General features: G+C 43.8%; 1 protein-coding gene across 1 annotated transcript in view; it reads right to left on the bottom strand.

Moving 5' to 3' along the window:
* MECP2 (methyl-CpG binding protein 2) overlaps nt 1–18,988 on the bottom strand; it is a 55,576-nt gene extending 36,588 nt beyond the window's left edge. The window contains exon 1 of the mRNA XM_083158872.1: nt 18,837–18,988. Coding sequence (XP_083014998.1) covers nt 18,837–18,868 — 32 coding nt within the window. The 5' untranslated portion in view covers nt 18,869–18,988. The remainder of the gene's footprint in view (nt 1–18,836) is intronic.
* Between the last annotated feature and the right edge of the window lie 6,833 nt (nt 18,989–25,821).

Here is a 25,821-nt window from a genome sequence, read left to right as displayed (position 1 = left end):
GGTTTATTACAAATAAATACTGATTCCAGTTTCTTAACCCCTTCCTGACAGAGCCAGTTTTTGCGTTCCTGACAGAGCCCTTTTTTTCAAATCTGACATGTCTCACTTAAGTGGGGATAACTTTTTTTTGCTTTTACTTATCCCAGTGATTTTGAGATTGTTTTTTCGTGACACATTGTACTTCAAATTAGTGGTAAATTTGGGTCGATACAGTCTGTGTTTTTTTGTGAAAAATACCAAAATGTCGTAAAAAAATGGAAAATTTAGCAATTTGCAAAATGTTAAATTTTCTGCTTGTGAGACAAATAATCATACCACTCAAAATAGTTAATAACTAACATAGACCATATGTCTACTTTATGTTGACATCATTATTTCAACTTCCTTTTAACTTTTTTTGGACACTAGGAGGCTTACAATATGAATAGCAAATTCTCAAATTTTCAAGAAAATTTCAAACACTGATTTTTTTAGGGACCAGTTCAGTTCTGATGTGACTTTGAGGGACTTGTATGTGAGACACCCCCATAAATGATACCATTTCAAAAACTGCACCCCTCACAGTATTCAAAACAGCATTTTGGAAGTTTGTTAACCCTTTAGGTGTTTCACAGGAATTAAAACAAAGTGTAGGTGAAATTTCAAAATTTCATTTTTTTTGCAGATTTGCAATTTTAATACATTTTTCTAAGGAACACAGTACATTTTACTAGAGAAATGTGACTAAAAATTGATTCCCCCAATTCTTTTGTTTTCATAAATATCCTATATGTGGCCCTAGTGTGCACGTTGACCAAACCACAGGCTTCATAATAGAAGGAGCACCTACTTGATTTTGGAGCCTCCTTTTTATGAGATTATTTTTTAGGCACCATGTAGGTTTCTAGGCACCATAAGATGCTAAAAGTTAGGAACCCCCCCACAAGTGACCCCATTTTGCAAACTACACCCCTCAGGGAATTCATCTAGGGGTATAGTGTACATTTCAAACCCCCAGGGGTTTCACCAATTTTGATACAAGTGGGCAGTGAAAATGAAAAATTACATTTTTTTACACAAAAATGCAGTTCTGGCTCAAAATTTTTCATTTTCAGAAGGTATGAAGGAGAAAAAGCACCCCAAAATATGTGCCCCAATTTCTCCCGAGTACGGCAATGCCTCACATGTGACCAAAAAATACCAGTTGGGTGCATGGCAGGACTCAGAAGGGAAGGAGTGATTTTTGGATTTTGCAGCTCAGATTCTGGTGGAATTTTGGTGGGTGCTATGTCGCATTAGCAAGACCCCCCAAGCACCAATACAGTGGAACCCCCCCACAAGTGACCCCATTTTGCAAACTACACCCCTCAGGGAATTCATCTAGGGGTATAGTGTACATTTCAAACCCCCAGGGGTTTCACCAATTTTGATACAACTGGGCAGTGAAAATGAAAAATTACATTTTTTTACACAAAAATGCAGTTCTGGCTCAAAATTTTTCATTTTCAGAAGGTATGAAGGAGAAAAAGCACCCCAAAATCTGTGCCCCAATTTCTCCCGAGTACGGCAATGCCTCACATGTGACCAAAAAATACCAGTTGGGTGCATGGCAGGACTCAGAAGGGAAGGAGTGATTTTTGGATTTTGCAGCTCAGATTCTGGTGGAATTTTGGTGGGTGCTATGTCGCATTAGCAAGACCCCCCAAGCACCAATACAGTGGAACCCCCCCACAAGTGACCCCATTTTGCAAACTACACCCCTCAGGGAATTCATCTAGGGGTATAGTGTACATTTCAAACCCCCAGGGGTTTCACCAATTTTGATACAACTGGGCAGTGAAAATGAAAAATTACATTTTTTTACACAAAAATGCAGTTCTGGCTCAAAATTTTTCATTTTCAGAAGGTATGAAGGAGAAAAAGCACCCCAAAATCTGTGCCCCAATTTCTCCCGAGTACGGCAATGCCTCACATGTGACCAAAAAATACCAGTTGGGTGCATGGCAGGACTCAGAAGGGAAGGAGTGATTTTTGGATTTTGCAGCACAGATTTTGGTGGAATGAATGGTGGGTGCTATGTTGCACCAATACAGTGGAACCCCCCCACAAGTCACCCCATTTTGCAAACTACACCCCTCAGGGAATTGATCTAGGGGTATAGTGTACATTTCAAACCCCCAGGGGTTTCACCAATTTTGATACAAGTGGGCAGTGAAAATGAAAAATTAAATTTTTTTACACAAAAATGCAGTTCTGGCTCAAAATTTTTCATTTTCAGAAGGAATGAAGGAGACAAAGCACCCCAAAATGTGCCCCAATTTCTCCCGAGTACGGCAATGCCTCATGTGTGACCAAAACGTGGCAGGACTCAGAAGGGAAGGAGTGATATTTGGATTTTGCAGCACAAATTCTGGTGGAATGATGGTGGGTGCTATGTCGCATTAGCAAGACCCCCAAAGCACCAATACAGTGGAACCCCCCCACAAGTGACCCCATTTTGCAAACTACACCCCTCAGGGAATTCATCTAGGGGTATAGTGTACATTTCAAACCCCCAGGGGTTTCACCAATTTTGATACAAGTGGGCAGTGAAAATGAAAAATTACATTTTTTTACACAAAAATGCAGTTCTGGCTCAATTTTTCATTTTCAGAAGGTATGAAGGAGAAAAAGCACCCCAAAATCTGTGCCCCAATTTCTCCCGAGTATGGCAATGCCTCATATGTGACCAAAAAATACCAGTTGGGTGCATGGCAGGACTCAGAAGGGAAGGAGTGATTTTTGGATTTTGCAGCTCAGATTCTGGTGGAATGTTGGTGGGTGCTATGTGGCATTAGCAAGACCCCCGAAGCACGGTGAAATGATGAACCTAATAATCCATAGATGTGTGGTATATTTTAAAACACTCCTTTATACATAGGCCGGGTTTGTCGGGGCAAGTTTCACAGTGGAAAATAGTTTCCTTTCTTATTCCCTTTTTATAGCAAACTTTGCACCTTTTTTGTGTCCTGCCCTTTCTTGCAGTGGAGGGGATTTCGTTCGGAAAATGCTGCCCTGGTACAATACGGGGGCCAGTACTAGAAGTACTGGGGCCCTCTGCCTGCTGGTTCCCAAATACTAGGCCCTTTATGACTTCCTCTTGAAAGTGCATAAATGTCCCCCTCTGGCCGGTAGAACGGAATAGCACGTAAGCGTTATACAGTGCCATCTGGATGATATACACGGCCAGCTTCTTGTACCAGATTTTTGTTTTCCGCAGGGCACTGTACGGCTTCAGTACCTGATCTGAAAGATCCACTCCGCCCATGTACCTATTGTAATCCAGGATACAATTAGGTTTTGAGGTGTGGGTACTGGTACCTCGTACAGGGACGGAGGTGGTACTGTCTCCGTGAATTGTTGTCAGTATAAGGACATCCCTCTTGTCCTTATATTTGACCAACAACATATTTTCGGTGCATATTCCCCTGCTTTCACCCCTTCTCATTACTTGGGCAATGTGCGTTTTTGGGAGGCCTCTTTGGTTCTTGCGCACAGTACCGCAAGCTGCTGTACCTCTTGAACCAAGGGCCTTAAACAGGGGGATGCTAGTGTAAAAGTTATCCACATAGAGGTGATAACCTTTATCCAGGAAGGGGTGCACTAAATCCCAGACAATTTTTCCACTAACACCTACGAGGGAGGGGGGGCATTCTGGCGGTTCAATTCTTGAATCCTTCCCTTCATATACCCTAAACCTGTGAGTGTACCCTGTGGTGCTTTCACACAGCTTATACATTTTTATGCCATACCTTGCCCTCTTACTGGGAAGGTACTGGCGGAATTTAACCCTTCCTTTAAAATGTATAAGGGACTCGTCTATGCAAATGAATTTATCTGGGATGTACATCTCTTCAAATTTGGCACTGAAATGATCAATGACCGGCCTGACTTTGAAAAGCCGGTCAAAGGTGGGATCATCTCTGGGTGGGCACTGTGCATTATCGTTGTAATGCAAAAATTTAAGGATCGTCTCAAATCGAGCCCGGGGCATGGCCATACGGTAAAATGGGGTGCTGTACAGAACATCTGTACTCCAATATTGCCTAATTTCTGGCTTTTTTACTATGCCCATATGAAACACCAGACCCCAAAACGTCATCATCTCTACTGCATCTACAGGGGTCCACCTAGCAAATGATGACGTGGGGTTTTGAGCAATAAACTGCTGGGCATATAAATTAGTTTGGTCCACCATTAAATTTATAAAATCATCAGAGAAAAATAATTTGAAAAAGTCAATTTCTCTGAGACCTGTGGAATCAAATTGGATTCCTGGCATGGCCAAAAACTCAGGAACCTGGGGCTCAAAATTGTCTGGTGGTGGGGTCCATACGAGATCAATTATTGGGGGGGGGGGGGTCTCAGCTGCTCTACGGGGGCGTCTTTGAGGGGGTCCCTCATCACCAGAGGAGGAAGAGGAGCTTAAGGCGAATCCTTCAAATTCCCCGCTTGCATCACTGGCTGTGTCAGAGTCAGAAGCAAGCATGGCATATGCCTCCTCTGCTGAATACATTCTTCTGGATGACTGGGATGACATTTGGGATGACATTTGGGATGCCATTTTTATTTTTGTGTTACTGGTAGTGAAATGTTTCAACACGTGTATAGTGTAGGGGGGGGGGTACAAACTTTATTTCAACCAGGGGGGTATGTAGTGTGTAGTGTGTATGTAGTGCAGAAAAAAAAAATACTTTATACAAAAGAAAAAAAATGAAGGGGTTAAAAAAACAAAAAAAATTGAAGGGGTTAAAAAAAAAAAAATTGAAGGGGTTAAAAAAAAAAAAAATTGAAGGGGTTAAAAAGAAAAAAAAAAAAAGGTCCTGCGCCAAAAATTGAGCACAGATGTTGGTCAGTAACGTCCGTCACTGAACAGCGCTGAAAGGCAACAGGAATTTGATCAAAAAAAAAAAAATAGATCAACCCTGTGCCGAAAAAGATGATCAGTGATGTACGTCACTGATCAGCGCACAGCGGCCACAGGACACCCCCAAAATCACAGTGTGTGTAAAAAAAAAATTAAAAAAAGACCCCACAGCACACACAAAAAAAAAAAAAGGTGATCAGTGATGCGACACTGATTACCAGTGAGGGGCAGCAGGTGCACAACCTTTGGTGCAACTGACAGTGCAACTGGCAGGTATATATAAAAAAAAAAAACCTCTGCACCCCTAAAAAGTTGCTGATCACCTCAGATATAGTGATCAGCACAAAAGGCGGGGGCAGCAGACACAAAATTTAGCACTCTCTATCACTCTCTGTCACTATCTCTCTCTATCTCTCACTATCTATCACTCTATGACACTGCAGCAGCAGCACTGACAGTTATATATATAAAAAATAACCCCTGCACCCCCAAAAAGTTGCTGGGGGTGCACAAAAGGGGGGCAGCAGACACAAAATATAGCAGTCTCTATCACTCTCTGTCACTATCTCTCTCTATCTCTCTATCTATCTCTCACTATCTATCACTCTATGACACTGCAGCAGCAGCACTGACAGGTATATATATATATAAAAAATACCCTGCGCCCCCAAAAAGTTGCTGATCAGTTAATTTATACTGATCAGCACAAAAGGGGGGGCAGCAGTCAGTTATATAAAAAATATATAGCACGATCTGTCACTATCTCTCTATCTATCTCTATCTCTCTATCTCTCTATCTATAACTCTATTACACTGCAGCAGCACAAAATATAGCACTCTCTGTCACTAGGCCTCTCTATCTCTCTCTCTCTATCTCTCTCTAACTCGATGACACTGCAGCAGCACAACACAGCACAACACAGCACAGGATGTCACAAGATGAAGCAAGATCCCAAGCAGTGATCAGGTAAGTATTGAGCAAGGTTCTGGTCAGTAAATGGCGACAGCTGGGCACGGTGACCGCACTGCACGCTATTCCAGACCGGAATGGCGTCTGCAGTGTAGTCCCCGTTAGTTTAAACCCCCCTCCATGGCTGTGATTGGTCCGTCGGTCCGACGGACCAATCACGGCCTTTGGGGGTGGGCGGGGTGAGGTGGGGTGACACCAGTGTCACCCTTACACCCCGCGGTGATTGGTGCTGTACTTTACAGCACCAATCACCTCCGATCCCGTGTCACCGGCGAACGTTATTCGCCGGTGACACAGAAAACGCTGTAATTGGCTGTTCACACTGAACAGCCAATCACAGCGATCGCCGACGGGGGGGCTGCATCGCAGCCCCCCCTGGGCATGCAGGGACATGTCTGCTGTCAGGGACAGCAGACATCGTCCCTCTGTCACTGCGTCTCTAGACGCAGTGATAGTTAGAAGTCATGACGTATATATACGTCATGTGTCGGGAAGTACTTCCCGGCCATGACGTATATATACGTCAAATGTTGGGAAGGGGTTAATAAAGGATATGCAGTAAAAAAAATCTGTAGCACTTTTGATACTTGTAATTGACTACATAGGACCGGATTCACCTTTATTAGCAAAGCAAAAAAGCACACAACTTGGCAAAACCATGGCGTACTGCAGGTTGGACACTGATGTATCTTGTGCAGAGCTATTTATATTTCAATGCAATATATGTACTAGGTGCAGGGTAAATACTGGCTGCTTTATTTTTACACTGCAATTTAGATTTCAGTTTGAACACATCTCACCCAAATCTAAGGCGTAGATTTAAAAGCTTCTAAAGATGAAAAGGTGATGTTGCCCATAGCAACAAATAAGACCCTGTCTATCATTTTCTAGGATGCAAATAAGAAATGATAGACAGAATCTGATTGGTTGCTATGGACAACATCACTTCTTTTCCTTTTAAGAAGGCCACATTCCATTATATCTGCCACAACTGCAGTGCATCTTGGTTTGCCGAGTTGTGAGCTTTTATGCTTTGCAAACAGGGATCAGACCCACTGAGGCGAATTCAAATGTTTAAACTTGTCCCGATCTCCCGTCTAAAGTGAGGGACAAATGCCTGTTCATATTGCACTGTTCACACCCATTAGGGTCGGGTTTAGGCGCGCACAGTGGCTAAACCCAACCAAACAAATAGGCACAATGCAAAAAGTCCCATTTGCGCTTAAACGGGTGACTTTGTGCACTTCAGCTGTGAGCTGAAATGCAGATGCCGCCAGTCATAGGTACCGGAAATAAGCTATATTTGAATAGCTTTGTTAGGCGCCCTCTTATGGGTACTGCCATGTAATCATTTGAATATGGACCATAGTTTGTCATATTCTCTAGCTGGGAACACACTAAGCATTGTTGTCCAACATATTGGACCGCCATTTCGCACACACCATGTGTTGTGTGTATGCAGTACCGCATGCCCCCACCTGCTGAGCTCGGTGTTGTCCCATTGGCTGTGCTGCAAGGACAATGGGACGACCCGACAGCATTTTGCCGAACGTAACGTGAACACTGTAACACAAGGTCGTGCTCCATCAGAAGACTGTGTCCCCCCACACTTTCTGCCTGTCAATCAAGAAGAGATGTCCCATCCTACGCAGAACAGCACCATCGGGGAAAATGAAGGTTGGATCGCTTATGTGGTGAAACCTGAATCAGCCCCTTAATACGGAATGGCCATACATACCACCTGCTGTTGTCCTGGGACTTGTGGACATTTTGCAAAGAAAGGTGTAATCATTACACATGGTGGACCTACACAGTACTGATGTCAATAAATCTTGTTGATCTATTTGTTGTCTGTGCCATATCACGTCTATTTCCACAGTATATACTCAGCTCCTGGTGTAGCACCCTGCACCTAATCAGAGAGAAGACGGTTTCTTTTCATTTTGAAGGGCAAAATTTTATATGTGATTTATCGGTGCAGTGACTATAGCTGTAGCAACACATCAGGTCTAAAATGTTGCCCTTTCAAACCAATATATGTCCTCCTCACTAATGAGTGAACATTAGTTTCTGTTTTTATTATCAGTCCTTTCCCCGTTCAATTCATACTACAGTCTTTTCTGTCCGACTCTACCACACATCCTCAACCTCTCAGATTTCACAGTCTATTCACGATCAAGAACTGCTACAACTTCTCTCCCCAGGGTCTGCATTTTCCTCTCAGCAACTGGAAATACGGGATTGGTACGAAAATCCCGGCAGCCAAAATCCAGACGTCGGAATCCCGACAAGAGGGGGACGTGGATCCCCCCCCCCTTGCGGGCTCGCTGTGCTAACCACGCAGCGAGCCCGGTGCCTCACTACACTCGGCACACTAATTTATTCTCCCTCTATAGGTGTCGTGGACACCCATAGAGGGAGAAAGTGTCAGTATTTCGGCAGTCGGGATTTTGAACGCCGGGATTCTAACTGCATCCCAGAAATACCACACCTTAACCAAAAATCATTAATCAAATGCATCCCTCTGGCCTTTACCCTCCAACAGCGTAGTCTCCAGTGACACACTAAAGAAATAAAATGCGTTCTGAAACAGACATGCAAGAGAATATAGATCTCACTTTAAAGTAAAACCCCACCCAAATCTAACTTTCTCTGCACAAGTAACATCTGCCCCCCCCCCCCCCCCCTGCAGTGCACATGGTTTTGTCCATCTAAGAAGGAATTTGCAGAAGGAGTGAACCAGAATAAGACCCTAAAGGAGGAGATTCAAATGTTGTTTTTTGGCCCAATTTAATAGGCATCCATCAGAGCAATTGAATTGTTAAGGCCCCCAAACACTAGGGCGACTTGTCCTAAGGACAAGTCAGCCCCGATTTCCCCTGAGCTTCCCCGGCAGAGCTTGATAAGATTTGGCACTTTATGTGCCATTTTTTACATGTGATAAATCGGCTCGATTTATCACCGCAGGAAAGGGTCCGTGGCAGGGGGCGCCGCGGGGAGTCAGCAGCGGCGGGAGCATAGAAAAAAAAATCCTATTCAAAATCTGGGCGGCCGCTGGTTGGCTGAGCTTTCAGCCAATCAGCCGCGGCCCAGTCTTTGAATAGGATTTTTCTATTCTCCCGCTCGCCGCAGGGTCCGGTGTAGCGGCGAGCGGCAGGAGAAAATCCTATTTAAAACGTTGAGCTGCGGGGACACTGCTGGGCTGCTGGTGGGGTGCACTGCTAGAAGGGCAGAGGCAGCATGCAGGGGACCCTGCGGGGGACAGTGACGGAGAGCCGAGCAGGGGGAGACGGGAGCTGTCAGTGCTGAGGAAAAAAAAGCCCAAACAATGAATGAGCAGCCTGTGATTGGCTGAGCGCTCTCTCAGCCAATCACAGGCTGCCCATTTATTGTATGGGCTTTTTTTCCAGCACTTAGAGCTCCCGGCTCCCCCTGCCCTGCTCTCCATTATTGCCGCCTCTGTCCCCCGCAGCGTCCCCCGACATCCGCCCCGCAGCATCCCCGCCACCCTGCTCCCTCCACCTTCCCGGACCACAGCTCCCTGCTCCGGAGTCCCCTGCCCGACTGCACATAAGATTTAGAAAATCTTGTGTGCAGCTGATTTGACCTCCCGACTCTGATGCACACGGGACCGCGCATCGGGTCGGACCGGGTGTCTGGACATGCGATTTGGCCTGATTTCCCTGTCCGATCCATCTGAATCGGGTAAAATCGGGACCAAATCGCATAGTGTATGGGGGCCTTTATTGTGGTCAGGCAACTATTGTTTTATACTTGACCAAATAGATGGGGTTTATAAGCTAATCCCATCGAAAATCCTGTTTAGGGCTCCAAAACTTCAATTTGCGCACCTAAACCCCAGACATTGCACACATTCCTTCTTGCATTTCAGAAAACTGCTCAAAGAAATATCAAGGTGCCCATACACGGTGCGACATGGCAGTGCAATGAGATGTACGCTCCCGTGCACATCCCACCGCACACCACATAAAGCCTGTGCAGTCCGTGCTTTTAGTACAGGTTGAGTATCCCTTATCCAAATTATTCAGAAAACCATACATTCCAGAAAGTGATGTCCTACTGGGGACATCTGTAACAGGACTACTGGGGACATGATCTGTAACTGGCACTACTGGGGACATGTATATGTAACAGGCACTACTGGGGACAGGATATGTAACAGGCACTACTGGGGACAGGATATGTAACAGGCACTAAATATCTGCAAGACAATGATTGCTTGGCATTCAGTCAGTGCCTGAGATTGTACACAAACATTGTTTCATGTTTTGAAACTTTGTTTTATGCACAAACAAAATATATTTGAGTGTATTTCATGAGTTTGATGTGTTTACACAACATAAATGCAAGATACCTCAAAATACATAATTGAAATATGGAATAATCCATTATCCAAAATTCTTCTGGTCCAGAGCATTTTGGATAAGGGATACTCAACCTGTACTAGATTGCATCTTATGTAGTACATAAAGCACGGTGCTGTAGCATATTGTATGTTTTTGTACTAGTTGCTATGCAATCTAGTACTAAAAGCACAGAGTTCATCGCACCATGTATGGGCATCTTCACCCCGGTGGCTAATGGGGGAGGCACTTTGTCCTCACTACGCTCGGCACACTAATTTATTCTCCCTCTATGGGTGTCGTGGACAGCCATAGAGGGAGAATAAATTAGTGTGCCGAGCGCAGTGAGGCACGGGGCCCGCCGCGTGGCAAGCGCAGCGAGCCCGCAAGGCGCATCCACGTCCCCCCTTGTCGGGATTCCGGTGTCAGGAATTTGACCGCCGGGATTCCGACCCTCGGGATTTCATACCAATCCCACTAATGGATGTCTAAGAAGAGCAACAATTGAATTGCTGCTTTTTGTGACCCCTAGTTGTAGCCGCAGGGGAAAACAATTGTATCGCCCCCTAAATGTCCACTTTTGAGTGAAACTCCTTTAGATTAAGTCACACTTCTTCAAATCCTGCAATTTTGGGACATTTGGAAGACATGAACTCTCTTGATTACAACCCCATCTCTTAGTTACCATGCCCCTTAAGCGGCATGATTGGCTTCCCTATAACCACCTTACACAACCTAATGTACCTCTGCAGTTAGAGGGGGTGATTCAATTATTTATGTGTGCCTGATCTCCCATCTAAAGTGACAGGAAAGCATTGGCCGCTATTCAATTGTTGATGCTCATAGGTGTTGTGTTTAGGCCCATTAAACTGCTAAACCTGACCAAAGTGGTGGGTTAGAAATTAAAAAGCTGTTTGGGCACCAAAAATGATAAATTTTTACACACTTCAGTTTACCAGCACAGGAGGCTGCAAGCAGAAATGCACTCATCGGCAGTAGCGTGCGCTCAAATGGAGACAAAATTGAAAAGCTCCATCGGGCACCCAGCAGTGATAGCCGTCGGCACAAACATTTGAATTCCACTCAGATTGTTATACGCAATTCTTAACAGAGATTGCAGTGAAAAAGATCAGCAATTTTTTCAATGCTAAATTTAAGAGCCTTGTAATTCTCCTGCACCTGTCTGCTTGCATTTAACATGGGCTGACCACGGAAAACCTACATACCCAAGTCTATCAAGACTTCTGTGTTGGCCCAAGCTACTAAATATCTTGCTGCCATTTAATTTAAGACATTTTGCCTCATCAAACTCAAGCTTTCAAAAGCTGGAATAATAATATCCCCACAAATATCATAAACTACCTATTCAACATCTATAAATCTGTTGAGAACGTAACAAATCATGCAGCTTAGGGGTAATTCAATTGTTAGCGTAGGAAGCTGTATCTCCGGTGCACCTGACAGAGCTTTTTCAAGTGTTACTCCTGTCTGATGGGACCGGCCAGACCAGATCTGCCGAGCTGAAATGTACAGAAAGTTTGGACTCTTCATATTGAGCCCATTGTTTAGTAGGGTTTAGAAACTGTGTTATGTATATCACACTTGAAGGACCCACATTACAGTGGTAGTTGTTTAACTACAGAAAAAAAAGAAAAGCTTTTAAGTTTGCCAAAGAACAATATCTGCATTCTAATACCCTTCTACCAACACTAGTTCAGTTAAAAATATTTTTTTTTACTCTGTCTAATGACCCTTTTTGACCATTATGTTGCGTCAGTGGCAGAAATCGATTGGTGGAAAATTCACATTGGATCAGAAACTGTAGCTGGTAAAAGAAAATATGAAAGCTGTAGAGCAATTACTAACAGCAATATCAGCTTCAGTTGAAAAAATATTTTCCACATTTGGTTTGGTGCAGTCAAGTTGGAGATACCATTTGGGTACAGACATAGGAAATATCTGCAGTTTTCTTGTAGAATAGATCAGCATTCAATCTATTCAATGTTTTCCATTTTTTGCCCCCAACTTTCAGAAACATTACGACATTTTGAAAAGACATGGATTGGCCAACTCGCAAATTTAGCAGGCTTTTCCACAAATTCAGATTGGGATTTCAATGATGGTCCTGCCCAATATTTCAGAGTGGAAATATCGGCCAGCATCGGGGGAAAAAAAACCCAAAGCTGCAAAACTTGTGTTTCTTTTTAAGGAGTTCAATCAACCTAATGTGTAGACTAATACCCCTTTTACACCCAAATCCTGGATCTGACCCGGTATTTGGAACATGGATCCAAGCCAGGTAGGATTCGGGATTTGCAACGTTTACACTGCAATGCCTACCAGCAGTGGTAAAAAGTGCTGCAGAATATGGGCTTGTTATATAACTGGTAATAAATGGATGTAGATTCTATGCCCACAAAACAGAGAATCTTGTAATACAGTTATGCCCCGTACACACGGGACGAAGGCAGCAGTGTGATGAGCGATCTAGTTAAGCAAAGATCGTTTAGCACAGGCCGCTCAGCACACAGTGATGCACCAGCAATCGGTCACTGCCCGTGTTCTCAATAGAGAGAACACTGGCGATGACTAGATTTACACTGCATGCAGTATAAAACTAGTCGGCCGACAGCACAGCGCGGGATTGCGCAGGGCCGTGGCCTTCATTTCTAGTGATCTAGACAGATTGTTTAAAATGGGTCTCTAATCGTGTGTATGGCCCATTACCTTTGCACCAGTCTTCATTAATATCCCTTGATGTTTCCATTACAACTAGAAGCAGAATTACTTACAGTACAATTTCCAGCTGCATTTATTTACATCAATGGTTCATCCCTTTGTACATATTGGAAAATATTGTATTTTGAAGTTTTTTCTTGTAGAATGAGCCATTTAAAATTGTAATGTGATCATTTTATGGAAAATGTAAAATTTGCTGGTGTTTGAAGCTATTTGATATTTTTTAAATACTTTAAAAATGATTTAAATGTCTGACTTCCTTTATAATTAATGTTCAAGAGTGTCCGCCCGCTGCCCTGTGGAATTTCAAAGTTGAATGACAACTGAATCAGTAGCATTGCTATAAGACTCTGCACCAAAGTCTGAGCTACAACTAGCCCTGAATTGCAATGATATAATGCAGCCTTTGCCTTAACTTCAATATACGCAGATATTGTGCCGTGCAAACAAAACCAACCTCTAAGCCATTCTTCATTTAGATTTTCCTGGAAGGCAGTGCCGTTCACTTCCGTCCTCAATCTCCATGAGATAAAGTAATGGCTCTGGGCCATTCATAACGGTCTACCTAATCACAGAGAAGCTCAGTGCCGTGGACATATTTCTGATCACAGGGATGCTAGGCAATTCTGAAAACATACGCACATACACGTAGAACTACTGAAATCTTTGATCACAGCTGTGTGCGTTGCCCTGTACACATGGTGCGATTTTAGCCATTAGCGCTGGGGATATGGTCGCTGAGCAACCATATCCCCATGTGTATGGCTTCCCCCAGCAATCAGCTGTTTCCCCCGGCAGTATCTGCTTTTAATCAGCGACCAGCTCTAGTCACTGATGAAAAAGGGACACTGAGCAATATATTGTGGGCAACCACCAAACTGTAACAAAAATGTGACAGGTAAAAAAAAAAAAAAAGTAATAATCAGCAATACGCCACTACCTGCCCTGCTCTACAACCTCACTTTAATAAAAAGAAATGATTCCAGTGTATAGCCTTGTACACACAGGGCGATCCAGCCATAATTGCCAGGGATATGGTCGCTGAGCGACTATATCCCGGTGTGTACGGAGCGACGGTCATCGGAAGCATGCTCCCACGACCAGCCCTGAGGTGGGCTGCGCATCATTATCGCTATGCCCCTACATGTAGAGTCATTTTCGAAGCGATCTAGTTAGATAATTGCCCTGTGTATGTGTAGGCCCCAGTACAGAAATGTAATTGACAAAAGATGACTAATTTGTTACCTGACTTTTGTACATGGTTAGATCTATCAATACTTATGTAACACGATGGGGATTTGGTTTGATTTTACATTATGAGCGCCGGGGATGTGCACATATCAGCAAGGTACGGTCGTGCCGATAATACATACCTCACATATGTGCATGTTTTCTTTGCATGATTTCATCCTGCCCCTAAAGGTGACCATACACTTATACAATTTGGTCCGACGGATCAGGCCAACAAATCGGCCCAAATCGGATGTTTGACATCCCTCCAACCCAATGCACGGCCCATGTGCATCGGGTCAGACCCTACAGATTGAACCTGCTGCACGTTCAACCTGTCGGATCAGACCCATTAGTGGCACATCCCGGGTGCTTTTCAGCTCCCACAATGTGTCGGTCAGATCCGTAGGTGTGTGCCAGCGGTGAAGCACCACTGGCACACACCTATGTGAAGGGGCAGGCAGACTGGGGTCAGGGCTGTGTGCAGGGGTGGGACAGTCAGTCCGCAATGTCTGGGAAGTGCTGAGCGGACACTGCAGACAGCAGCGGCAGAATTTCACTTTTTATTTTATTTTAAATATAGGCTGTCAGCTGCTCCCCAGAAATGACATGGAGTAAAACGCATGCGATATATCGCATTTAAAAAATGGCACATCAGTGCCAAATCGTTAGTGAGCTCTCCCGGGGAGCTCAGGAGACATTAGGTCCGACTTGTCTGAATTGGGTCCTGTGTACACTACATTTATTCTTTGCATATTTGTACCTAGAAACAGAAGATGGGTTTTTAAAAGTGCGTGTTTATGTCCATCTCAACTTGTTTGTGCCTTGTTTATTGTTACAAGCAGGTCATTTGTGTACTTTTCATCCATAAGTTTTCTATGTGGAGACAAAATTCCATGTGGGGGGTATTCAATTGAACACTGTTGTTTAGCTTAAGATGGGAGATCTATTGAAGATGGGATTTTGCCTATAGAAATCAATTATACTCTACTTATTTACTTAGCACCTTCTAGAACATAAAAGATAGAATCTGAGTAGTTGCTACGGGCAACAGCCCATCTTCAATAGAACTCCCATCTTAGTAAATTTACCTCCAAGTGACCGCATTGCACCTTGTAATCAAGTTGGGAGATGCAGTTTAGTGCCACCAATGTCCAGGACTGAGCAATTTGTGCCCGGGTGCAATGCTGTTAGCGTTAAGCCTGTAACTAGCACCGGGGCAAGTCAGATTTCTGCATGTACATTGGGAAGGAAGGGGGGGGCAGTTGCCATAAGAAACTCTCTAGTCATGTGTTTATAGCGCGGCTAATTGAATAGCTCCAGGCACTCATTCCCGAAGCTTAACCACATTGCGTTCTCTCCACATTTCAGCAACCTTATAGATGGAAAAAGAACAGAGATGACCTATTTGTAAAACTAGACAAGGCACGACCAACTGAAGAACAATATAACAATATAAGTACACTTTATAAAACCAGGTTATATTTCTAGGTAACAAACCGCTCAGGAAAAAAGCAACGCGCACAGAAAGCTGCACAACTGAGTAATGAGGGATAAGGTCATGCAAAGCAAACATGCACCATATGTGAAGTATATAATATGATTACCGCATCATACTTATATGCTATGTATGCAGTATTATTACCACCTCATGTTTGTATGTGCACCATTATATTCATGTGGAGTACACGGTATAACAGTACTCCTGTTTCAATGTATAAATGTAGCAAAAAAAGAACTATTACAACTTTACATTACTGTTGAAACCGTAATATTACAGTTTAATCATTATATTTATATGAGGTTTGCACTAATATTACAACATATTTATCCGGCATCTACAGTATTATTACAGCATTATATTGCTATATTAAGATGATAGTCCAAAGGTGGCTATACAATAGAACGACCTGCATACAATGTGGATCATATGATCGATCGATCGTATGTGCTATAAAACAAATACAATCTGCTTATGAATGCAAGCAAAACCAACTGATCAACCATGCAGCACATATGATCAGTGGAGCGACTTCTCCACCCGCAGGACCATGCATCATACGATATACCTCAACATGTGCAAACAATCGATCGTAGGAACCGTCAAAACCGTGCACAATATCGATCTAATGTATGGCCGTCATTTTGCTGGCTGTACATTAGAACGATTTCAGGGCTGAATGCACAATTTTGATGGCTTGTACGATGCATTGTGTGTGCACATTGTGAGGTGTTTTGGTGTGATTGCAATCCGATGCGCAGACCCGTGGGTTGTAAGATGGAACCTGTGATCTTACCTGCTGCACTTTATGGTGCCCATACACCTTGTGAGATATAGGGTACAATCATGCAATTTCAATAAATCACAGTGACAAACTGCAAGGATCACATGCCAATCATGAGTTACCCGACACGATGCACGGTTGCTGGTCAAACTGGCATCTCAGTATAATATGTGCTGCACATAGGCAAGGGGGTTAAACAGCGGGGCTCGCCGAAAACAAGTGACCCTTGCCATTTAGCTCCAGCTGCCCACTCACCCTATTCTACGTTCCGGGGAATCCTCACTGTCAGAGGACCCCAAACAGCAAGGCTTGCAGCTAATACAGGGAGGCGCTGCATTTAGCCGCGAGCCTCGCTGTTTTAGTGGCCGCAGACGATGTTTTCCCGTCGCTGCAAAAACCTAGAAATGGGGGAAACAGCGTGTGCTGTGGTCATTTGAATACTTACCGAGCGAGCTGTGACAGCTCACAAAAATCATTGAATATACCCCATAAGATATATTGCATCGATGTGGTTAAACGCATGCGATTTATAGCAATGCGATGTGCGATCTGTCAGTTTATACATAGCCAGATAGCCCTGCCCTTATTCCATCACCTAATTTCAGGTTACAAGCGGCATGACATTTATCGCATGATTGTATCGAATGTGAAACAAAAGCACTTCAGATGCGATTTATCACACAGGGAGCATCAGAGGAAATTGCAGTGTGATATTGTATTGCATATAATCGCACATATGTATGGGCACCATTATTTGCAGCACATAATATCTTGAGATGCGAGATTCCACCAACGTCCCCGTGCATCACGTCAGGTGACACATGCGATTGGTGTGTGATCCGTGCAATTTGGCACTGCAATTTATCGAAAATGCATGATTGTACTCAAGATGTATGGACAGTATTAAGACCAGTATGCTGGAGTTGCAGATTAAAGATTCAAAGTCATTCTAAAGATGACCATACATACACTAGAACAACCAGCTTGCGATTCTGACTGTGTCACTATTTCCCTTGAACACCCCGGCAGTCCTGGACTCACGATTTGGGGCATTTTTGACACACGATGTGTCAACGATGCATCATACGATCAAGCTGTAGCATGCAATCGATCGACTGCAGGTATCACAGCGACCAGGAAAATGCCAGTCAAATGACACGATTCGTACTATCCATTGAACGACCGCATGTGCAAAAACTAACTCATGATCTGCACCCAATCACAACTGATCAGACGTGCAGCACGTATGATCTGAGGATCAACCTCTCGACATACGCATTGAACCAATATACAACACGATGGGCACACAATCGATTGCACAACCTGTTGAAATTGTGTGTTCGTCTTCGACAACGTTCTAGTGTATAGCCAGCTTTAAGTCGCCAATATACTAGTGCAAGGTATCGCATGTGACACCCTGGTAACTGACGCAGCAGCTCACTCTCATGCAATACACTGTATGTGGTTCTTTTGCATACAAGGTATTGCATCCCATTTACTGCTGCTGAATACAACAAATCCTTGTTGCAGAAGTGACTATCTCCGGATATAATCGGATGCGCACAGGACCACACATTGGATTGAAAAACATACGATGTGACACTTTTCACACCATATATCATCCTAATGGGTCGAAATTGTGCCCACATTGCACTAGCGTATGAAAACCTTTACATGGTATATGTTAAATAATCACTTTTACACTAAGTGTTTAACATATGCAACATTATATATGGGAGCAGGCAGTATTATATTTATGTGGAACATTCATCATTATTGCATATACATGCGGTATATAGAGTATTATGACAGCAGCATCATGTTTATTTGTAGTATGACAGCATCCTTTTCCTACGTAGCATTAACATAGCATTAGATCGCCCTGCACAGACCTGTGCCAGCTGTAAATGGAAAGTTGCATCGAGCATACGGAGACAGCATGTAAGCTGCCCCCAACATATGCCCAGAGAGGGGTGTGCCCCACTTACCCAGGCCCCGGACTCCCCTGGCACACACGGTGCACGAAGTGTCGGGGCCTCCCAGTAACAGTGAGCCCAATGACGCACTGAACAAATGCCAATCTTGGCAGCAGGGAGGGGGGTGAGAGACAACCGTGCCACACCGCCCGTGCACCCAAACCGACGCGGAGGACCAGGGGGGGTATCTGACAGTGACATTTTATTCCATAACAACCCCGCCCCCCAGACTCAGATATTCAACCACCGTGCGCGGCCCGCCCCTCTCTCTCTCTGTCTCTCACACACACACAGGGACGCAATGGCGGGCGGGGGGGGGCACAGCGGGAAGGGGGATGGAGAGACACAATCACACACAAACACACCGGTCGGGTCCCCAGCACTCACAGTCTCTCCTCTCCGCTCGGCGCGGCGGCCATTTTGTAACGGCTCCTCCACAGGCTGAGGAGGGGAAAGGGGGCGTGGCCGGATCGGGAGCAGCGGCGAGGTGACGTCACCGCGCCAAGCCTACACTCGCAGCGACCGTGTGTGTGTATGTGTGTGACGCGGGCTGCTGGTCTCATTGTAGAGGGGATGGGGCGGGGCCGCGGCTTCCCGCCCGCTGCAGCACGGAGCCCCGCCCCTCAGCCAGCACAGCACCTATGGGAAGAGGCTATTGGCTTTTTCAAACTTTCATGCCATAATAAAATATAATAATAAAACCCTAGAAGACGGTGTAGGATATAGGAGTGATATAGACTATATAAATGATAAAGCTTTAGATTCTAAATATAATTTACTAAAGCTTCCAAAAATGAAAACGTGATGTTGCCCATAGCACACAATCAGATTCTGTCTTTCATTTTTTAGAATGCAATAGAGAAATTAATGATATAATCTAATTGGTTGCTATGGGCAACATGTCCTCTTTAGAAGCTTTAGTAAATTTACCCCAAACGCTCCCTTGTGCCTCACATGATATAATACGTGCCATAGGTGTTCCCCTGGTTTTGGCAGGAGAAGGTTCAAAACTGTGTGCATTCTTTTAGTAACCTAATGTACTAATCACCAAGGAATAGGGAACAGAAGCAATGAAGGTGTTGGTGTAGGCAGATTCTGTCCATAGAGAACATAAAAGGCACACGCTGGTCATTATGACTGGAGAAGGCTGACAGCTTGTTATAGCTGCTGAAATGCTTCATGAATTTATAACTTCACACATGTGAACTTATAAGTTACTTGCAAACATACATTGTCATTTAGGGTGTCAATTTTCTTGCACACGATTTTGACCCATCAGCCCGATAAATCATATAAAACTGTCACATGGTATGTGTTTTACCTCTGGACCTGGCGGTGAGCGCTGCTGTGCGCTCCCCCATAATCGCTGGGAAAGCCGTTCATCTGCTGGTAATACCAGCAGATGAGCGGCTTTGAGGACGGCTGCGCTATGCAAACCCGTCCTCTCCCCGCTGACGGCGCCAGGCTGGGGGAAAGCACTGAGCGGCTTTACCCCCAGCGATGATAGCGATTATCGCTGGGCATAGTCGCCCAGTGTGTATGGCCCTTCAGTGTACGCAAGAGTGCATCTGTAAACATGAGGAATTCATATAGATAGGTACATCTTCAAATATATTTCATAGATGGGTCCAGATTAAAGATATCGGGTGATATGTAATAGGGTGAGAGAATCATATTTTGGTAAGAAATCTCCAGGGTTTTTTTTAAAGTGGCAATCATTTACACTGCAAACTCAAACTGGTTTCTGCAGTGTAAATGATTGCTGCTTTAACATCATATTGCTGACTCTAGACCTACTGTACAGTATTAGTTAATTAATGTTTTACCAATACTATCTCTGTGGAGTCTACCCATGTTATTTTTTTTTTTTTTATTGAAGCATGAACCTCATTCACAGACATCACACATAGTAGGTGCAACAAATGTAACATTGTTATATGAATACATTGATTATAGTATGGCAATGTTTTTACAAACAAGACACATTTAAAAGACAGTGCAATACAAGAAAAGAAAACAGAAAATATACTTGAGAAACAACATACATAATACAATGACGTAACATGACGCACAGCTTCACCACTGCTACAGTATTTCAAAAATTTCCAACCAAAAAAAAAACATGGAAAGCGACTGCTAGTCTGCAGTCTTGAGTCTACCCATGTTTGATTGGGTTTCCTACCACACTCCAAACAACATACCAAAACGTTCATTTGCTCCTGGCAAAATAAAACCTAAAGGGGCTGATGCTTTTTGAGCACTACACGTGTATTTGCAAGGGGGGCGATTATTGATGCACTGTGCATGCCTACAGGTCGCAGTATGTATGTGCGAGGCAGTGCTGTGATGAATCCTGCTACTCTTTCTATATGCACACCATGTGCAGGGCAGCTGACATGGAGTAGGCTTCTGGGGGTGGAAACCGGCTGTTTAGTGGGAGTGCTAAGAAAAACGCTGGTGTGCCTAGGAAAACGCTGGGAGTGTCTTGGGAAATGTTAGGTGTGCCTGAGCGTTTTATGGGACAATGTGTGACATCAGCTCCCAGCCATATATGCCTTTTTCCATCGCACCACCGAATGAGTCTCTGGCTACGCTGAGCCTGAGATGACTTGTGCCCATTGTAAAGGTTATTCGATGGTGAGCCTGTTACGATGGGTTCTGAACATATTCGCACAGCTGCAAAAACATTTGTAGCCGTACACACCCATTCCCACAGCAATCATATTAATTAGCAAGGCGGGAATTCCCTCTAGCGGCTTACCTGGACTCTGGCCGTGTGGTCGGGTCTGAACCGGCCCCCAGGTTCTGTATGAAATTGCCTCGTGCAGAAAATGGAGGCTCGCATATACGCCTATGCAGATTTACGTGAGTCTCTGGCTTTCAATTCAGACTTCCCCTACAGATTTGGGATGGGTAGGGAAGGGGCGTTCTTAGTCAAAGACAATAAGGGCTTATTTACATAATTGTTAGCACATATAGGGGGAGATTCTCTAAGAATCTCCGCCCCCCTTCGCCGCCCATCGCATATTTAATTATCGCATATGTTCTAACATATGCGATAATTAAGGCAAAGGACAGCTCTTGCGTTAAGAGCTGTCCTTTGCGGTGAGAGTCGCCGGGTCCCAGCAGGTCCCGGCGGCTCCCCCCTCCCTCACACACCTGGCGCTGCTGCGCCGGGCTCTCCTCCTCCCTGCACCCGGAAGAGGATCAGTGCAGGGAGGAGGTCACAGGTCCGGGCAGCACAGCTCTGTGCTGGCCGGACACAGGTGAGGGGGCGATGCGGGGCGGCGGGGGGTCTGCGTGGGGCGGCGGAGGGTTGCGGTATGGGGCATCGCCAGATTTTTTTGGCGATGCCCCCCGCCACAGTAACCCGGTGGGGGATGCTTACAGCATCCCAAAATGCGGTAAAAACCCCGATAACGGGGTTTTTACCGCATTTTTCGCTTAGAGAATCTCCCCCATAGAGGAGCAACCTGATGCAAATATGAGATGACCTATTATATTTGTTATTTAGTTATTAAAATTTTCTTATACAGCGGCGCTGTAACAGTGCAGCAAGTTCCATTGCATTTTACATTTGGAATAAAACAAACTGGGTAGTTACTGACAGTCAAAATGATAGGAGAGTCATGCTTGCATAGGAAATAAGCATGGATACACAATGATGGGTGTTAGCTATTGTGGTCCACCAGATTGCACCGGTGGGCTAATTGTTACGGTGACCCAGAAATGCTGGACTGGGGTTAGAAGGACGGAAAGGTGAGAGAAAATAATTTATAAATTATATGTGGGTGGTCAGGAACAGGTAGAAATGAACTAATGATTGGTTGCCAGCAGTGGCGATGTGGTTGTGATTAGGTGGAAGGAGAGGGGGGTATGTTTATATGTTAAACACATTAAAACCATACATAAGGGAAGAAATATATGAGAGCACAATGGAGTCAGTAGAATGTGTAGTACAGTATTATGTTATATATATAGTGCATTTTTCCATACACCCCTAACAGTGTAGTACAGTATTATGTTATGTATATAATGCATTTTCCATACACCCCTAACAGTGTAGCACAGAATTATGTTATGTATATAGTGCAATTTCCATACATCTTTAACAGTGTAGTACAGTATTATGTTATGTATATAGTGCATTTTCCACACATACCTAGCAGTGTAGTACAGTCTAATGTTATGTATATAACGTTTTTTCCATATGCCCCTATCAGTGTAGTACAGTATAATGTTACGTATATATAGTGCATTTTCCACACACCCCTAGCAGAGTAGTACAGTATAATGTTATGTAGATAATGCATTTCCCACACATCCCTAACAGTGTAGTACAGTATTATGCTATGCATATAATGCATTCTCCACATATCCCTAACAGTGCAGTACAGTATGACGTTATGTATATAGTGCATTTCCCACACATCCCTAACAGTGTAGTACAGCATTATGTTATGTATATAGTGCATTTCCCACACATCCCTAACAGTGTAGTAGAGCATTATACTATGTATATAATGCATTTTCCACATATCTCTAACAGTGCAGTACAGTATTATGTTAAGTATATAACACATTTCACACACATCCCTAACAGTGTAGTATAGTATTATGTTATGCATATAACACATTTTCCACACACCCCTAATAGTGTTGTACAGTATTATGGAAAGAGGGGGGGCAGAGCCGGCCTTAGGCATAGGCCAACTAGGCAATTGCCTAGGGCATTTGGAATGCCTAGGGGCATCAGCAGCTTCTGCTGATTAAAATGATATGCAGCATGCCTATTTTGTGTGTGTGAGTGAGGCTGTTAGCGGCTGTGCGAGTCCTGTCTGCGGGTGGGTGGGTTGTGCAATAGTGTTCGGCATATGTGTAAGGGGCATTATGTGTGTCATGTATAAATGCATTAATAATGTGTGACATGTGTAAGGGCATAATGTGTGTCATGTGTATAAGGGCATTAATAATGTGTGACATATGTGTAAGGGCCATTATTTGTGTCATTATGTGTATGAAGGGCATTAATAAAGGTTGGCATAATGTGTAAGGGGCATTATGGTTATAAGGACATTAATAATGTGTGTCATGTGTAAGGGGCATTACTGTGTGGTATTATCAGGGGTGCCTAGAGAATGTGGTAGGGGGTACAAATTACCCAGGCCAAAGTCTGATGAAAGGGCCCAGTGGGGGCCCCGGGCCCCGTCCCCTTAAGTGACAGCAGCAGCTGCAGCTCTTCTTCTCTATCCAGCACACACTGCTTTGTGCTGGGTTTCAGTGTGGCCATGGAGGTGCTTAAAATACTGTACAATATTTTCTCAGGATTTTTTTCGAAGGGTATAATGTGAATAATATGAGGAGTAATGTACATGAGGTAAAGTGTTATTACTGTGTGATGTAACGTGAATAAGGGACACCATCGCATGATATAATGTGAATAAAGTTGCACTACTGTGTGGCATAATTTGAATTGGGGGAACTATTGTGTGGCCATGCCCCTTCCCAGCAAGAACACACCCCTGTTTGGGCTCTGCACCGAATGGGTGCACTGTTTCTATTTAAAATATTGCGGGTAGGAGCACCAAAATGATGACTGCAATGATGAGGGTTGATGATGCTGGGAAAGGGGAGCAGGGTTAGAGACGGAACTAGTGGCGGTGCTAGGGGGCAACAGTCAAAATCTTGCCTAGGGCATAATTTAGGCTAGGGCCGGCTCTGAGGGGGGGACTGGACTGCACACCATATTTTTTAACATAATGTGAGGTGCTACCAAGTTAAGGCTTCTAGTACCATACATCCTGTATTGTAGAGTATTGTGTTATGCATATAGTGCATTTTCCGCACATCCCTAACGGTGTAGTACAGTATTATATTATGTATATAACACATTTTGCACACACCACTAATAGTGTAGTACAGTGTTTTTATTTATATAGTGCATTTTCCCCACATCATTAACAGTGTAGTACAGTATTATGTTATGTATATAACGCATTTTCCACACATCCCTAACAGTGTAGTACAGTATTATGTTATTTACATAATGCGTTTTCCATACACCCCTAATAGTATAGTACATTATTATGTTATGTATATAGTGCATTTTCCACAAATCCCTAACAGTGTTGTACAGTATTAAGTTATGTATGCAGTCAGGGCTATTTTTCAGCAGGCTCCAGCAGGAACTGAGGTCCTTATTCTAGTTCACTCTTTCTGACAAAATCTTTCTTAGATGGACAAAACCATGTGCACTGCAGGTGAGGCAGGTGTTACTTGTGCAGAGATAATTAGATTTGGGTGGGGTTTTACTTCAAAGTGAGATCTATATTGCAATGTAAAAATAAAGCAGCCAGTATTTACCCTGCACAGAAACAAAATGACTCACCCAAATCTACATTCTCTCTACACATTGTAAATCTGCCCCCCTGCAGTGCACATGGTTTTGTCCATCTAAGAAAGATTTTGTCAGAAAGAGTGAACTAGAATAATGGCCTCAGTTCCTGCTGGAGCCTGCTAAAAAATAGCCCTGTATGTAGTGCATTTTCCACACATCTCTAACAGTGTAGTACAGTATTATATTATGTATATAGTGCATATTTCACACATCCCTAGCAGTGTAGTACAGTGTAATGTTATGTATATAACGCTTTTGTTATCTATATAACACATTTTCCACACACCTCGCGGGGCACGCTACGCTCGCCACGCTTCGGGCTCGGTGGCTCGCTGTGCTCGCCACACTATATAAAATCAACTCCATGCGTAGTTGGTTAGTGGGGGTATGAAATCACCCATGGTTGACTATACAATTAAAAATCAGGTCTTTACAATGAAAAATCGCATCTCATTGCATTGCATTGCATGCCTTAAGTAGTGGCATGCAATGAAAAAATCGGGAGCCCAGATAATACACAAGTAACGTATTATGTTATGTAAATTTTCACACATCCTTAGCAGTGTAGTACAGTGTAATGTTATGTATATAACGCCTTTTCCACACACCCCTGGCAGTGCAGAACCGTATAATGTTATGTATATAGTGCATTTTCGACATCCCCCTAATATTGTAGTACAGAATAATGTTATGTCTATACCGCATTTTTACACAAATTCCTAACGGTGTAGTACAGAATTATTTTATGTGTATAACGCATTTCCCACACAACCCTAACAGTGTAGTACGTATTATGTTATGTATATAACGCATTTCCCACACATCCCTGACAGTGTAGTACAGTATTATGCTATGTATATAACGCAGTTTCCACGCATCCCTCACAGTGTAGTACAGTATTACGTTATGTATATAGTGCAATTTCCACACATCTCTAACAGTGTAGTACATTTTTATATTATGTACAGTATGTAG

This window comes from Crinia signifera, chromosome 9 (assembly GCF_055691185.1).
Source record: "Crinia signifera chromosome 9, ASM5569118v1, whole genome shotgun sequence".
Classification (NCBI taxonomy): Eukaryota; Metazoa; Chordata; class Amphibia; order Anura; family Myobatrachidae; genus Crinia; species Crinia signifera.
Note: the sequence above shows the minus strand (reverse complement) of the source record. Positions and strands in the feature narration are given on the sequence as shown.